The sequence below is a fragment of the Muntiacus reevesi genome, chromosome 1, assembly GCF_963930625.1.
Source record: "Muntiacus reevesi chromosome 1, mMunRee1.1, whole genome shotgun sequence".
NCBI lineage: Eukaryota > Metazoa > Chordata > Mammalia > Artiodactyla > Cervidae > Muntiacus > Muntiacus reevesi.
In genome coordinates this window covers 21377058-21392312 of record NC_089249.1, presented here as the reverse complement: position 1 = coordinate 21392312, position 15255 = coordinate 21377058, and the positions used below count along the sequence as shown (strand labels likewise).

The 15255-nt window shown below is 51.6% G+C and overlaps 1 protein-coding gene across 4 annotated transcripts in view; it reads left to right on the top strand.

The window, feature by feature from the left end:
* Positions 1–6302, top strand: part of IL2RB (interleukin 2 receptor subunit beta) — a 30791-nt gene extending 24489 nt beyond the window's left edge. For all 4 annotated transcript variants that reach the window (XM_065939259.1, XM_065939253.1, XM_065939267.1 and 1 more), the window contains one exon: positions 2965–6302. In XM_065939259.1, the coding sequence (XP_065795331.1) occupies positions 2965–3720 (756 nt within the window). In that variant the 3' untranslated portion in view covers positions 3721–6302. The remainder of the gene's footprint in view (positions 1–2964) is intronic.
* The last annotated feature ends 8953 nt before the right edge of the window (positions 6303–15255 follow it).

Sequence of the window (15255 nt, the reverse complement as noted above, 5' to 3'; positions counted from 1 at the left end):
TGTAGGACTCTTTGCAACCCCATGGACTGTAGCCGGCCTGGCTCCTCCGTCCATGGGATTCTCCAGGCAAGAATACTGGAGTGGGTGGCCATGGACTCCTCCAGGGGATCTTCCTGACCCAGGGATCAAACCCAAGTCTCTTGCATCTCCTGCACTGGCAGGCAGATTCTTTAGCAACTTCACCACCCGGGACGCCCTGGACCCCTCTCCCCAGTTCTGGCACCCGTGTTCTCAGGCTGAATGGCAGCGTCCATCTGAGTGAGCTAGCCTACCTGGGCTCTAACTTTGGCTCCACCATTTCCTGGCTGTGTGGCCTGGGGCAAGTTATAGAACCTCTCTGTGTCTCAGTTTCCTCACCTGTAAAACGGGTTGTGGGGTAAGATGAGATAATATTAGTATGCTTACGATCCCAAGGACATAGCCCAGCAAACAGTTAATGCTTACAAAACCCTCATGGGAATTACCCACACTGGGCTGCTGTTGGAACAGGATTCACCAGGTTCAAGTTCTCACCCTCTCTCGTGCAGATCTGCTTTCCCTGCTCTTGAAAAATCCCCCCAGGCAGCCTCAATGACTTATCACAAATGCTAGCAAGACCTCTAGGCATTTCTAGTTACAAAACAGATTCATTTTAAAAGTGCACGCCTGTATGTCAGAATGCTCTGAATGCCATGCAGAGTTCAGCCGTCTCCCTCAGCCCACACATGCTTCAGGAAGGAAGCTTCCGGGAGGGAGAGGGGTATGGTGGGCCGCTTCTACCACCCCACCCCATACTCTAGGCTCACTAGATTCGTGTTGGTGGAGGGGGTGAGGTGGGAGTGGACAGAGGTCGAGAGAAATGCCCAGAGGCTGGGAAGCCATGCTGGAGCAGGCCTGTCACAAGCTGGCTTTGGCATTCTCTATCGGGGCTGATCAGGGCCCCTTCTGGAAGTCTCTGGAAAACTCTCAGGACTGGGCACATCTTGCCTGCAGTGCTCCTTATGTGGGGAATGTATCTCCTTAAAACTCTTCCTTTAGTCTAAAAATTAGTGATCTCCCCACCAACAAAGGTATTCAAGTCAGCCTTGGCTGACTGTGTTGGTCACATGGCAGAAGGGATACCAAGTGGGAAGCTGGACCAGATGCAGCCTCAGAGCTCTTCCAACTTGAGGTCCTTCTGAATCTATGGGATTGGGACATTTTGAGGCAGGACTGGGGTCCTTTCTAGAGAGCTGCATCTTCCCACGAGATCAACCCTAGGTCAAAGTGCCTAACCCAGGCCTGCCATGTGTGGTGGGAGGTATCCCGAAAAGGCCCTGGGGATGCAGATGTGACTGGGGGCAACAGATGGCCGAGAGGGACCCCACCCTCTCCTCTGCATCTGGGTGACAGGTCAGCTCCTCTCTCTCTCTGCCCCAGAACCCCGAGCTCCAAGACCCCAGGGCCCACTGCCCTGTCCGTGAGACCCAGAAGTGTGTGTGCCAGGGTGTGTGATAAGGATGAATTTCTTCCTGTGCCGCACCACAGTCCCCCCTCCCCCACCCACGTCCACTTCAAGGCATTGTGGATGGAGGCCCAGGCCCCGGAAGTGGCTGACCACACAGCTCTGAGGCCCAGCACTCCAGCGCAGGCCACAGAGCTGCCCTTTCCTTCTGGCCGCTGCTCAGCGCTGCTGCCTGGCCCTGCCTTCTGCTGCCTCTTTGAGTGTTGGAGCCCCACCCGGCCTGGCTCTTGCCCTCTCTCCCGCGCCTCTGTCCTTCGCCATCCTTAGTTGGCCCTCACTGTCCTTCTCTCTTGGCCTTTTCTCCTGTAACACAAACACCTGGTTTGGGGAACGGGGTAGATGTTGTCGAGTGGTCCAGACATTAATTCACCTGCAACATATCGACTGGGCCTCTTGATCCCCATGCTGGGCACAAGGGTGTGGAGGGGACCCATCACACCTGGTCCCTGCACTCAGGGGACCACGGTCCGGCTGCAGAGGACTCCCAGGACAGAAGGCTGTTGGGGTTCTCAAGTGCCCCCTCCTGAAGCCCCATCACCCTGTCCTCATGGGTGTACTGTCCCCTACACCTCTGCTGGGCATGTGCGTTTAACTTGTGCCAGGTGCTTCCATCTTCATTTTCTTCTTTAACATCTCTCTGCTGGGCCATAGTGAGGCAGTCAGGAAAGAGGCAGCTAACTATTACAGAACTGAGGCTCAAGAGGTGCAGTCACCTGCCCAGGGTCCCACAGCTAGTGAGTGCCAGGGCCAGGGCTGGAACTGGGTCTCCCTGCTCCTTGCCAGGGCTCTCCAGACTCCAGAGCAACTGAGAAGTGCTTGCCTCTGATGGGCGCTTGCCTCTCTCAGTGGGTGGAGGGTGTGGGAGGCAGGGGGCTGGACCATTAGCTCCCCGCTGGAGATGGTTCCATGGCAGTGTGAGTGGGGAACCTGAGCTTTTCTACCTGCTGGTTGCATGATCAAGGCCAGGACACAGGCTCTCTCTGGGAATCCATATGGTGGTCGTGATGTACTCTCAGGGCTCTTCCTGCTTTGGCAGTGGTTGGTTGGTTGGTTCACACACTCACACTGGTCCCCACCAGTCTGAGGATTCCACCCGTCGCTATGTCCCCGGGACCTGGAGCAGCACTAGGTTTCCAATACTAGCCACTCAAAAAGCAGTCAGGCGTTGACCCAACACATCCCCTGGACCCTAGTGAGCCAGGAAGACCTGTGCTGAGGCTGGGAAGCAGGTACACCCACTGATGTGGAACATTCCCCCAACCAGTGGGCAGAGTTTGTGTGTGTGTGCATGTGTGTGTTTGGGAGGTAGGGCAAGGGGGGGGCGGGGGTGGTGGTGGTGTTGGGGGGGGGGGTTGCAGTCAGGGAGGGCATCCCAGAGGGGGCAGCCCTGAGTCTACTGCTAAAGAAGGAGGAGTTAGGGGTTATTGCTGAGTTTAGAAGAGACGGCCCCCTCACCCTCCCACTGTCCTTTCTCTTCACAGAAGTGGCTCTCCTCACCCTTCCCCTCGTCCTCCTTCAGCCCCAGTGGTCTCACCCCCGAGATCTCCCCACTGGAGGTGCTGGACAGGGATGCCAAGGCCACACAGCTGCTCCTGCTTCAGCAGGACAAGAGCTCGCCATCCTCAGCTGAGACCAGCGGCCACTCGGTGACCAGCTGCTTCACCAACCAAGGCTACTTCTTCTTCCGTCTCCCAGACGCCCTGGAGATCGAGGCCTGCCAGGTCTACTTCGCTTATGACCCCTGCACTGAGGAGCTCGATGCGGGTGGGCCCAGGGCCCCCGAGGGAGCTCTCCTTCCACCCCTGCCGACTCCACCAGGGGATGACGATGCCTACTGCACCTTCCCCCCCGGGGAAGACCTGCTGCTCTTCTCTCCGAGTCTCGTCAGTGGCCCAGGCCCCCCGAACACTGCCCAGCGGGGCACTGGGGCTGGTGAAGAGAGGCTGGCTGCCAGCCCACAGGAGGCAGTCCCTGGAGACTGGACCCCCCAGTCCCTGGGGCCTTCTGCTCTGGAAACCCCTGACCTGGTGGATCTGCAGTCACCCCCAGAGCATGAGCTGGGAGAAGCAAGAGAGAAGGTGCCTGGCCCCCGTCCAAGGGAGGGGACCAGCTTCCCCTGGGTCAGCCCTCCCGGGCAAGGCCAAGTCAGGGCTCCCATTGCCTGCCTGACCCTGAACACCGATGCCTACCTGTCCCTCCAAGAGCTCCAGGATCAGGACCCAGCTTACTTGGTGTAGACAGACAGCCGGAGCTGGGAGGCAGGTGGCCGTCCACTGCTGCGCCAGGCCTGCTTGAGGACTCTTGTCCATGAAGCTTGTCCCCTGCTGAGACACTGGGTGTCCAGCAGCCTCTGGACATCTCTGCCCAGAGGGCCTCACCCAGTCCTGCACACTCAGCTGTTCATTTCCAAACCTCAGTTGCTGCTCCCTGCACCTACACCCCAAGCCAAGAACTTTGGGGGTGGGGTCCTTTGACTCCCCCACTCCCTCATCGTCATGAAGTCCTGTGGGTTTTACCTCTTCACCCTGGCTTACTCACTGGGCTTCCTGCCTCGATCACACCCCTCCCACCCACCCACCACAGGACAATCAGCGGAATCTTTCCAAAACATAAATGGAGCTATGCTGCCCCTCCTGGAGAAGGAAATGGCAACCCACTCCAGTATTCCTGCTTGGAAAATCCCATGGACAGAGGAAGCTGGCAGGCTACAGTCCATGGGATTGCAAAGAGTTGGACACGACAGAGCAAATGAGCATACACATGCTGCTCCTGGTTTAAAATCCTGCCATGGCTCACCACTGCCCTCAGTACAACTTCTTGGCCTACCCATTGGGTCCTCCAGCATCATGTTGGGACATTCCCATCTAGAACCCTCCCAACAGTCCTACTCAAAGACCCTGATGCTGGGAAAGATTGAAGGCAGGAGGAGAAGGAGGCGACAGAGGATGAGATGGTTGGATGGCAGCACTGACTCGATGGACATGAGTTTGAGAAAACTCCTGGAGATAGTGAAGGACAGGGAAGCCTGGCGTACTGCAGTCCATGGGGTCTCAAGGATTCAGATACGACCAACTAACTGAACAATAACAGTCCTACAGAGCCACTTGGAACTCCCTCATTTCCCCACACCTTTGTGCTTGTGATTTCCTGTCCCTGGGGGGCCCTCTCCTCCCTCATCTTTCGGTGACAAACTACCATTATCCTTTAGGTGGCAGTTCTGCTTCCCTTGCAGGGAAACACTGCCTCCTTTCATGTGCCCAAACTCGAGATTCAGTGCTGGAGGGACAGATTCTCAGGGTCCCATTGTGGCGGGACAAAGTGTCTCTGTCACGTCCCCTTTGGGATCTCTGGTGATCTCGGAATGGTTGCCTACAGCTGTGGCCCAAGTCTGTGCACAAATGCCCAGCAAAGTGGACCCTGGCTGGATCTTTCCACAATGGCAAGCCGCTGGAAAGTAAGCCCCTCCAAGTGGTGGGTCCTGATGCTGTCGCAGGAGCCTTCCCTCGGGCCCCTCCTGCTCCACCCTCCACTGGAGGGGTCTTTTCTGCAGCTCAAAGGCTGGCACACTGCCTCCTGATGGCAGTTCCATTCCCTGCCCTTGACAGAGTGCACTTTACATCCTATCAGAGTCCCTGCGTGAATTAATGAACTATCTGGCATCACCATGCGTGGTCTCCCTGTGCCCTTGCTGCCTTCATGCGGGGTGTGGGGTGGGGGGGACCATAGACCTCTCGGGGCACCCCTGGCACTTTGACGTCTCTGAGGTCAAGCCTTGGAGAGGCAGGCAGTCCATGTCCACTAGGTTCCGGCATGCCCGCCCCAGCAAAAGGCTCATCCCCTCACATGGCAGTCCTGCCCCGCCACACACGGCGAGCCCGTTCCTTCTCGGTGCTCCCACCACCTGTCCACTTCTCGTCCTTCTATGCCTGGCACTGATCACACTTGTGACGAAAAGAATTCTCTCAGAGGCGAGAACCACAAGGGGTCCCGGCTAATCAGTCAAGGTGTGAAAGCGCACAGTGCCTGCTTTTATAGGCCCTGCTTTCAACTGATTGGGCACCTGACACAAGCCCACCCATTACTTCGTCGGCAGCCTATGAGGTGACTGAGAACAGAAGCTCTGACCAATCAGGAAGGCCGGATCTGAACTGGCCAATCAGGTTTCTCTCAGTCGGCTTTTGAATACAGAGCAGGAGGGGAGCCTCTGGGAGCAGGTGCCACGTGGAACACGGACAAGAGGGACCGAAAGGCTAGAGGGGAGTTAGCAGAGGGTGTCTGGGCTCCTAGTACGGATGCGCCTGCTCCACAGGGGACTGCTGCCTTCACTCAGGATTCCTGTTGCTTTTATGTCCAAAATAAACTCCCCTTTTCCTGAGGACGTCTGAATCTTGGATACTTACCACCGAAAAGCTTAATTACCCGCCTGTTTCTCTTCCTGCCTCCTGTCTTACAATGCTGTGTGTTCTGGACATCTCAGTCCTGAGGAGAGGACCAGTCCCAAACTCAGTGCCTGCAGCTGTGCTGTCTGTCCTGGGGCAAACTAGGAAATCTCTCTGCGAGTGATTTTCCACTTTGCAAAATGCTACTAGAGTTTACATTTCTTAGGTCTTGATCATCGTGTGATGTATATATATATATATATATCTCACACACGTGTATATGTTTGTATATTTTAATGATCTGTGTGTATCATTATTGTTTACTTAGTATTTTTCTTTAAATCAGTTCAATTTTTGTTTCAATACTTTTATTTAAGGAAAAATCTTTATGTTGATTCTGTAAATGGAAAAACCCAATATTCACTATAAATAAAAGGCAATAGCACAAAGTAAATACAGTAAAGCAGAATGTTTCAATTTATTACCTGCTGAAAATCTGCTCTCTTATTTTAAAGGGGAGATAAGCAAGTGTTGGGAAGCTGATGAAGGCATATGAAAACCAGAGACTTCTTTCTTGAGAAAATGCTGAAGGATTATAAATGGAATGTCTTTTTCACTAAAAGGAATCAGAGTTATCTTATTCCGTGTCCAGGCACCATTTGACATGGTCTTATGGGAAAATATTGCACTTGATTATGTAAGTGAAAATTGCTCAGTTGTGTCCAACTCTTTGCAACCCCATGGACTGTAGTACATGGAATTCTCCAGGCCATAATACTGGAGTGGGTAGCTGTCCCCTTCTCCAGGGGATCTTCCAACCCAGCGATCGAACCCAGATCTCCTGAATTGCAGGCGGATTCTGTACCAGCTGAGCCACTAGGGAAGCCCCACTTGATTATACATATATATATATATTCAAATTATATGTTTAATCAAATATATAACAAAACATGTATAATCATATATATAATTTTAAATTTATATGTAACAATAATTTTATTTATGTTTAAAATATAAGTTTATTTTTTTCAGTGTCCTTGATTTTGAAAAGTTGGCCCAGATCATGAGTAGCAACGCTTGGCATTCATTAAGCTGCACTCAGGGCAGACACTGATAATCAATCATATCAATAGTACTGGTGCTTGGCAGACACTGCTGGCTGACCACAGCCCTCCTTTCTCTGGTGCTTGGATGCAGTCTTAGATTCTGTAGGCAGGTCCCAATTGATTATAGCTGGCACCTGGTGGTAGCTCTAGACCAGATAACCCCTCAGGTTTCTTCCACAACAGAAGTTATTGCTCCCAACTCCGATTTTCTTGGCAGGTAAAACTGAGGCTGAGATGATGGAGAGAGGAAAGCTGAGAAGGGCTTATGAGCAGGCACATCCAGGGAACCCAGCTGTCCCTACCCAGTCTGACAGGAGACCTGAGCTGGCAGTGAGCAGAGTAGGGAGTCAGCTTATACCAAGTAGAGATGGACTGATGGGCTGGAAGCCACAGTGTGACATGTCTAATGTGCAGTAGGGTATGGGTCTTGGGAGATAGGGTAAGGAGGGGGCAGCTGGCAGGGCCAGAAGAGATGAAGGAAAGACAAGCTTGCTTGGGTCAGACTGTAGGAGAGAGGAGAGGCGCCAGCTGGGGACCAGGCAGCCTAGGGTCTCAAAGAACTGTCAGGTGCGGAGCAGTAAGTAGGAGGCAGCCAGGGTTGATTGGGGAATAAAATAACAGAGAGGAGAGGTGAGAAGGGCCTTCCAGCCCCTCAGGTCTTCAATGTCTTGAGCTGTATTTATTCCTTCACCTCCCCAATCCCCCAATATCTCTGCTCTTCCCCGATCTACCAATTCCCACTCCAAGCAACTTCCACTGTCCACAGTTATCTAGCAAATTACTGTGGAAACAGTTCATGGCTAGGATGAATCACTTACCACTGTCCTCCAACTTATTGACATCCTGAGCGAGTGAGTGAGTGAAGTTGCTCAGTCATGTCCAACTCTGCGACCCCATGGACTATAGCCCACCAGGCTCCTCCATCTATGGAATTTTCTAGGCAAGAGTACTGTGGTGGATTGCCATTTCCTTCTCCAATTGACATCCTAGATAACTTAAAAAAAAGATCAAGAAGCACCTTTAAAAGTGAGAAGGCAGCTAATATTTTATGTTCCAGACACAGTGCCAGACATTTTCCAAGCAACATTTCGTCACCTGAAAAGAACCTTGTGAGGCAGGTGTCATGCTCCACATTTTGCAGATGAGGAAACTGAGGCTCATGGAGGTTAAGAAATGCAGCTGACTGTTGGTGGATCCAGGATTCAAATTCAGTGCACTTGGTGCTAGAGATTTTGACCCTTTTGCATATACAAGGCTGCATAAGGGACAATTATATTAATGGGAAAAAACAAGCAAAATTCCATTCTAAGCTTCCTGGTTGTTGTTCAGTCCCTCAGTCATGTCCGACTCTTTGTGAACCCATGGACTGCAGCACGTCAGGCTTCCCTGTCCTTCACCATCTCCTGGAGTTTGATCAAACAACATGTTCATTGAGTCAGTGATGCCATCCAACCCCCTCATCTTCTGTCATCCCCTTCTCCTGCCCTCAATCTTTCCCAGCATCAGTGTCTTTTCCAATGAGTTGGCTCTTTGCATCAGGTGGCCAAAGTATTGGAGTTTCAGTTTCAGCATCAGTCCTTCCAATGAATATTCAGGACTGATTTCCTTTAGGATTGACTGGTTTGATCTCCTTGCTGTCCAAGGGACTCTCAGGAGTCTTCTCCAGCACTCCAATTTGAAAGAATCGATTCTTCAGTGCTCAACCTTCTTTATGGTCCAACTCTCACATCCACACATGACCGCAGGAAAAATCATAACTTTGACTATATGGACCTTTGTTGGCAGTGATGTCTCTGCTTTTTAATACACTGTCTATGTTTGTTATAGCTTTTCTTCCAAGGAGTAAGCATCTTTTAATTTCATGGCTGCAAGTCACCATCCATAGTGATTTTGGAGCCCAAGAAAATAAAGTCTGTCATGTTTTCATTTTTTCTCCATCTATTTGCCATGAAATGATGGGACTGGATGCTTCCTGGTAACCAGCTGAAAAAACAAAAGCTGCCTATATTCCATGCTTGTGATTGTGATCAAAACCATCCTATCCTTGTGACCTGGAAGCATCACTTCTCACTCAGGTTCCTGCTCAGCCTCCTCCTGGTCCACTGGTCCCCCTCCCCTTGCCCCCTCATTCTTCCACCTCTGAGCCCTTCCAGGGTGATCTTATCATGGGCACATCTGGGTCATGCCACATCCCCACCTAAACCCCCAACAACTCCCTGTTATTTTCAGGACACTAGCTGAAAGCATTAATGTGATAATGAATGACTTGGGGACTCCACGCAAGTCCCATCTGGTTTCATGGCTCATTCATCTGTCTGTGAATGGCATAGTCAAATGGATGATTTCTAAGTAGTCTCCTAGCCCTGATAGTCTGTAGTTTCAGGTGTCACACGGAATGTGGCTTGTGGCTGGGATTACATGTATTTCACTTCAAGAGTGGGAGGCTGGGGCTCGGGGGTGGGGATGGGAACAGGGACCACAGTGACTCACTTGCTTTGGGACATGCTGGTCTCTGGGTTTGAAGCAGACCCGCCACCCAAACAATTCACTCCTGGACTCCTACACATCCCTCAGGACTTTCAAGTATCCCCACTTCTGGAAGGCCCTCTGATTCATTCCAAGTTGGATTGTGTACTTCCTCCTGCTGTGCCCCTCCTGAGTTCCCTCTCTTAACCATCTCTCATGCTATGGGCCAGAGAGATCCTGAGCTAGATTCTGGAGTTACAGGGCTGATAATAACAGCTATGGGAGAAAACCAGCTAGAGCCCCACTAGCACAAGCCTTTATTTGGAAATACCAGGCACGAGAAGACAATGAAGGAGTTTCGGACTCAGGGACCGAAGGCGGAATGTTGCGCCGGGCTGTGGTAGGGGCTCAGCTGGAGTTCAGCTTGTATTGGAAACAATTGTTTGAGGGTGGTTCTTGAAAGAGAGAGAAACTGGTCTTACAGATCAGCAGCTACCATTTAGCAATTTGGATTTTATCAACAGGCAGTGTGGGAGGGGCAGGTGCAGGGAGAAGGACCTGTGTGGGCCACAGTGGAACGTTCATCCTTTAGGGTCTCATCAAAGGGGCATTTTTTGAGCACTTAGCAGGCATCAGACTCTGTTCTGAACGCATGGTGTTACTAACTCACTTGATCTTTACAACATGGCCACAAGGGAAGGACTATTCTTACCCATTTTACAGATGAGAAGACTAAGTCACACAGTTACTGACTTGCTCAAGGACACAACTGGAACACAGTAGAGCAAGGATCTGAACCCAGGCAGTCTTCGGCTCTCACACGGGCTAGCTTTTTACTGCTTTAAAATGTGTGCACTCAGAGATCTCATACAATCTCTCAGCAACCCAGCCTGACAAGAATGACCAAGATTCCAGGTTCTGCATCACAGATACAGACATGCAATCCTGAGAGGAGGGTGCCCTGTGCCAGGCCACTCAGTGAATCTGACTCGGGGAATGACTAGAAACCTGGACTCCCACCCTTGCAGCCTGCTCTCTCCTGGCCTTTGTCACTGGGGGTGGGGAGGGTGGTTGGGTTGTTGATTAAACTTGAGCTCAGCACCAACAGCCTGGGCCTGGCCCCTGTGACAGCCCCGGGACATCCCCTTGGGTGGCTCTGAGACATTTTCCACCACCGCAGGTATGACACACGTCCCATCGCAGCGCCCGGGAGGGAGGCTGTCGGACAGAGCTGTGAGAAAGCAAGGCCGGAAGTGCTGAGTGGGGGGAGAGTTGCCTGTGGGGAGAAAAGGTACCCAGTCTACAATTCCAGGAAGTCAGGATGCAGAGGGGAGGGAGGAGCTGGCGGGAGATGCGTCAGCTTCCAGTCCTCTGCATCTGAGCCGCAAGCCAAGCCCCGGCCACGAAAAGACTGCCTGCTGCCCAGTCGGCAGAGACTCCGGCCCTTGGCGGAGGGCGTGACCGCAAAGGATGGACCAGTCAACACACAGCCGCACCCTCCTGCTCTGGAGGGCTGTCAATCAGAGCCTTTATCGGAAATACCCGACCTGGGAAAGCTCCGGAGTCTCCTAGCTTGGGGAGGGAGGGTGGAATTCTGTATAGGTCTTTAACAAGAGGAGTTCAGCCTCATTAGGTTTCAGATACACACATAGCAGTCTCCCCTCACCCTTGGAGGACACAGTCCAGGCGCCCAGTGGATGCCTCCAACCAAGGATCGTGCTGTGTTGCTAAGTTGTGTCCGACTCTTTGTGACCCCGTGGACTGTAGCCCACCAGACTCCTCTGTCCGTGGGATTCTCCAGGCAAGAATACTGGAGAACCGAATCCCATATATACTGTTTTTACCTATACTGTACCTACATACCTATGAGAGAGTTTAATTTATAAATGAGGCCCAGGGGACTTCCCCGGGGGTCTAGTGATTAAGACTCTGCCTTCCAATACAAGGGACATGGGTTCAATTCTTGGTCAGGGAACTAAGATTCCATATGCAGCATGGTATGGCCAAAACATTAATAAGAATTTTTTTTTTTTAATAAATAAATGAGGCACAATTAGAGAATATCTGGCCAACATCACTACTCTTGAACTTTAGGGCCATTACTAAGTAATACAAGGGTTACTTGAACACTGCTCTGAGATACTTCGACAGTCCATCTGATAACCAAGGTGGCTACTAAGTGACTGACCGCAGAATATGCTGGATAAAGGAGTAATTCATGGCCCGGATGAGTTAGAAAATGATTTGAAACTTAGGAGTTGTTGATTTCTGGAATTTCCCATTTCATATTTTTGAACTGAGGTTGACCGCGGGCAACTGAAACTGCAGATACGGGTTGGGGGGGGTTACTGTAGTTGACCGAAGTTGGCTCCTGGAGCAAGTGTTCATTTATTCACTCAACGTGCATTTCCTGAGGGTTTATTATGTGCAGGATGTGTGCTACTAGTGCCGGGAATGCAGCAGTGGACAAAACACAGTCCAGCCTGCCTTGAGGCTCCCACAGCCCCTTTGGGACAATGGGTGTGGTGGTTAAAGTCCTAACTCTAGACCTAGATGACATGGATTAAATCCTGGTTCTGCCACTTACCAGCTGTGACCTTGGGCAAGTGCCTAAACTTCTGTGTGCCTCCGTGTTCTCATCTGTAAAAGGCAGAGGGAAGGATCAGGACTGTTGTCAGGATTTAAGAAGCGAGTGTATACAAAGTAGTTAAAAGAGATGAGCTGGCTTTGGGGAGATAGGACAGACAGATACAGGGCTGTGACCAGGGAAAGCCCAAGGGCTGCAAGTGTGGAGGCAGCTGATTTGCTGGGCAGCCTCTCAGATGCTCTCTGCTGTTTGGGGCAGGGCTGACCTGGATGCCACTGCAGTGTCTATCTACCCCAAGCACCTGGTAAGTCTCAGGGGGATAATGGCTTAAGGTGTGACCCTCCCTAGGGGGACACAAATGCCCCAAGGGATCAATCTCTAACAGGGGGGATTCCAGAGGTATGAGAAAGGCAGAAGGAAATCTACTGCATCTTCCGCCTACCTCTCAAATCCATCCACATGAGCTGCTGCCCGCTTAGTCCAGGGTCAAGGGCATTCAGTCTGTCCCATTTGTCCCAGCTCTGAGCCCCTCATCCCCTTTGAGGCTCAGTCTCTTCAACTGTAAACTGGGGTGAAAGGTGCAGGGGGAGGGGAGTTTGTCTAACCTGAAAGCTCTCTTCTGACTCAACCAGTCTGTTCTGGATGGAGTCCCCACTCACTCAGCTAAAAATGACCCAGAAAATTTGTCTTGGCAATTTTCCTCCCCAACACCCGTCTCAATGTTAAGTACCCAGAGGAGATACTAATTAGATAAACCTCGTGTGACATGACTGGTAGCCCACCCTGCTGCAGGCAACCCATTCCCCATTCATTCCTATGCATTTATTGAGCTCTTACTGTGTGCACGGCACTGTTCAAAGTAGACATTGGATTGCAGGGAATTGGGATCGCTTGGGTCAGGGCTTGGTATTGGTCAACTCCAGTGTTTGAGAGGGTGTCCCTGGCCAAGGGTCCAGAGACTCTAGTAAATACAGGTGCAGGAGAGCTCCAGCTGCAGTGGTCAAAGCAACCATCCAGGAGCTGAGTAAGTCAGCGAAGTCTGTTGCTTGTGATTTATGCAAATAGGAGACTAACAACGAAACCTTTACTGGTGGGATCCCAGCCCAGATGCAGATACTGCTGGGGGAAGCTGTGGGGGGCAGATCACAGCAACAGTGCTGAAAATGATGATAGCAACATGCAGTGAGTACTTAGTAGGTGCAGGCACTGTTCTGAGTTCCACTCATCAGTTCTTTCTTTCAGTTTTCACACCACTTATAGTTATTGTCTCATTTTCTATATGAGAGAGCAAAGGCATAACAAGATCAAATAACTGGTAACTCAGGTCTTATGCTAATAAGAGTCAGAGTCAGGACTTGAACCCAGGCTTCTGGCTTCAGTACTTGTGTTTTTAACCCAGATAGTGGAAGACAATTAGGAGTGGTGGGGGTCTGTGTCATATTGAAATTGCTCAGGGGAGCCACCACTGACAATTGCTGTGTTGGGAGGCAGACCCAGATCTTTGAAACATTTAAGGGAAACTGGAGAGTATAGTATCCTGAGTTTTAAATATTGGCAACTAACTTTAAAAAAAAAAAAATCAAAACACAAACAGGCCAAGCAAAATGTGTCTTCTTGGGAGGAATAAAGGAAAGCCATCTTCTGAGATTTACTGTAAAATGTCGCTTCCTCCAGACCTTGGCTGGGCTGAGCGCTCCATCCTCACCACCCTGTGCTCTGAGTTCCACTGTGAGCCTTTGCGGGCCCTGATGCCAAATGCCCCGTTCATCACTGGATTCCAGCACCTGCCACAGGATGTCCATTGAGTGAATGTGCAAACTGTGAAGGGGTGAGGGGAGGGAGAGAGGAAGACACAAAGGGAGGGAGAGGCAGTTACACAGAGGTTCCAAGAACATGGACTTGCATAGAGATCAGAGACCAACGAGGATGGCCGAAGGGACAGAGCCCACAGGCATTGGGACCTCACGCAGCCCCACCAGCATGAGCAGCTGCCCTGATGACATGGAGCCTCAAGGAGAAGAGAGGCACCCTGCAAGGCCAGAGCCAGTGCTGGGGCTGCCTCTAAGGGCAGCAGGAAAGAGGCTCCTTGGAGAGCTTTCTGTTCCTTCGACCTTGAACAGGGCTCCCCTGGAGGAGCAAGAGTCAGACTCTCAAACTCAACCGCCTATAACGAGGAGCTCTGGCTGCAACAATATTTGAGGTTATACACACACGTGTGTGTACGTGCCTGGAAATTTTTTTTAGCTTTCTACCTAAGAACTTGCATGCTCGGTAATGATATTGCCCTTTGATTTTATTTTTAAACATTTAATTTGGGTTAGAGTACTGGCAAGAGCACAGGCCTGGGAACCTGGGTGATTTGCATTTCAGCCCCAACCCAGTTTCAGCCACGCCACGTGACTTTGGGTAGTTGTCTATTCACCCCAACCCCCTGCCTGGAACCCCTCCTGCTGGGACCCCATGGTGGAGAAGGCCAGGTTGAATGACGCATCAAGAGTTTCCATTCTGTGTCCCCAGCGGCCTGGCCTGAGGCAGCGCCTCTCAAACCTCAAACCCCTGATCAGAAGCCACTGCCCTGACCGCCCGGCTGGGAAAGGGCAGGCTGGAGACCTGTGAACCTGTGAGTTCTCACCTGGCAGACAGAGGCCAAAGGCCAGGGTCCAAGAGGGCTGAGGGAGCCAGAAAAGGGGTGCCAAGGGGGGGAGGGACACACACCCAGAGGGGATGAAGTCAGAGGGCTCTGAAGTCAGGGGTTCCTGGGTCTGAACCCCAGCACTTCCTGCCGTGTGGCCAAGAGCGAATGACACCTGCTTTCTCAGCTCCACTTTCTCACCTGCAAAATGGGGTCAGGTGGCCATTTTTTAATCAGGGGATGAGGCCTGCCTTGTGTCTGGTTAGTAGTAGCATAAAGTCACAGAGTCTCAGGGCCTCTATGGGGATCCTGGAGGAACTTAGGACCTTGAACCCCTCTGCAAGTGAGGGAACTCAGGGACCAATATGATGACTCCTTCGAAGGCTCCTGTTTGGCTCCACAGCAGCCCCTTCCTATGGATTCCCCTTCATGGAAGCACTAAGGAGCATCTCTAAGTCTACCAAGGGCCCTGTCCTCCATCTGCCGTTGTGAAGACAGAGGTCTTCGTCTGTCCCACTGTCTCCCGGGGTGGGCTGCATCCCTCAGGGGCAGACGCTGAGCCTTGCTTGTTTCCGTGGCCTGGGGGTCAGCAAAGGCCAGCA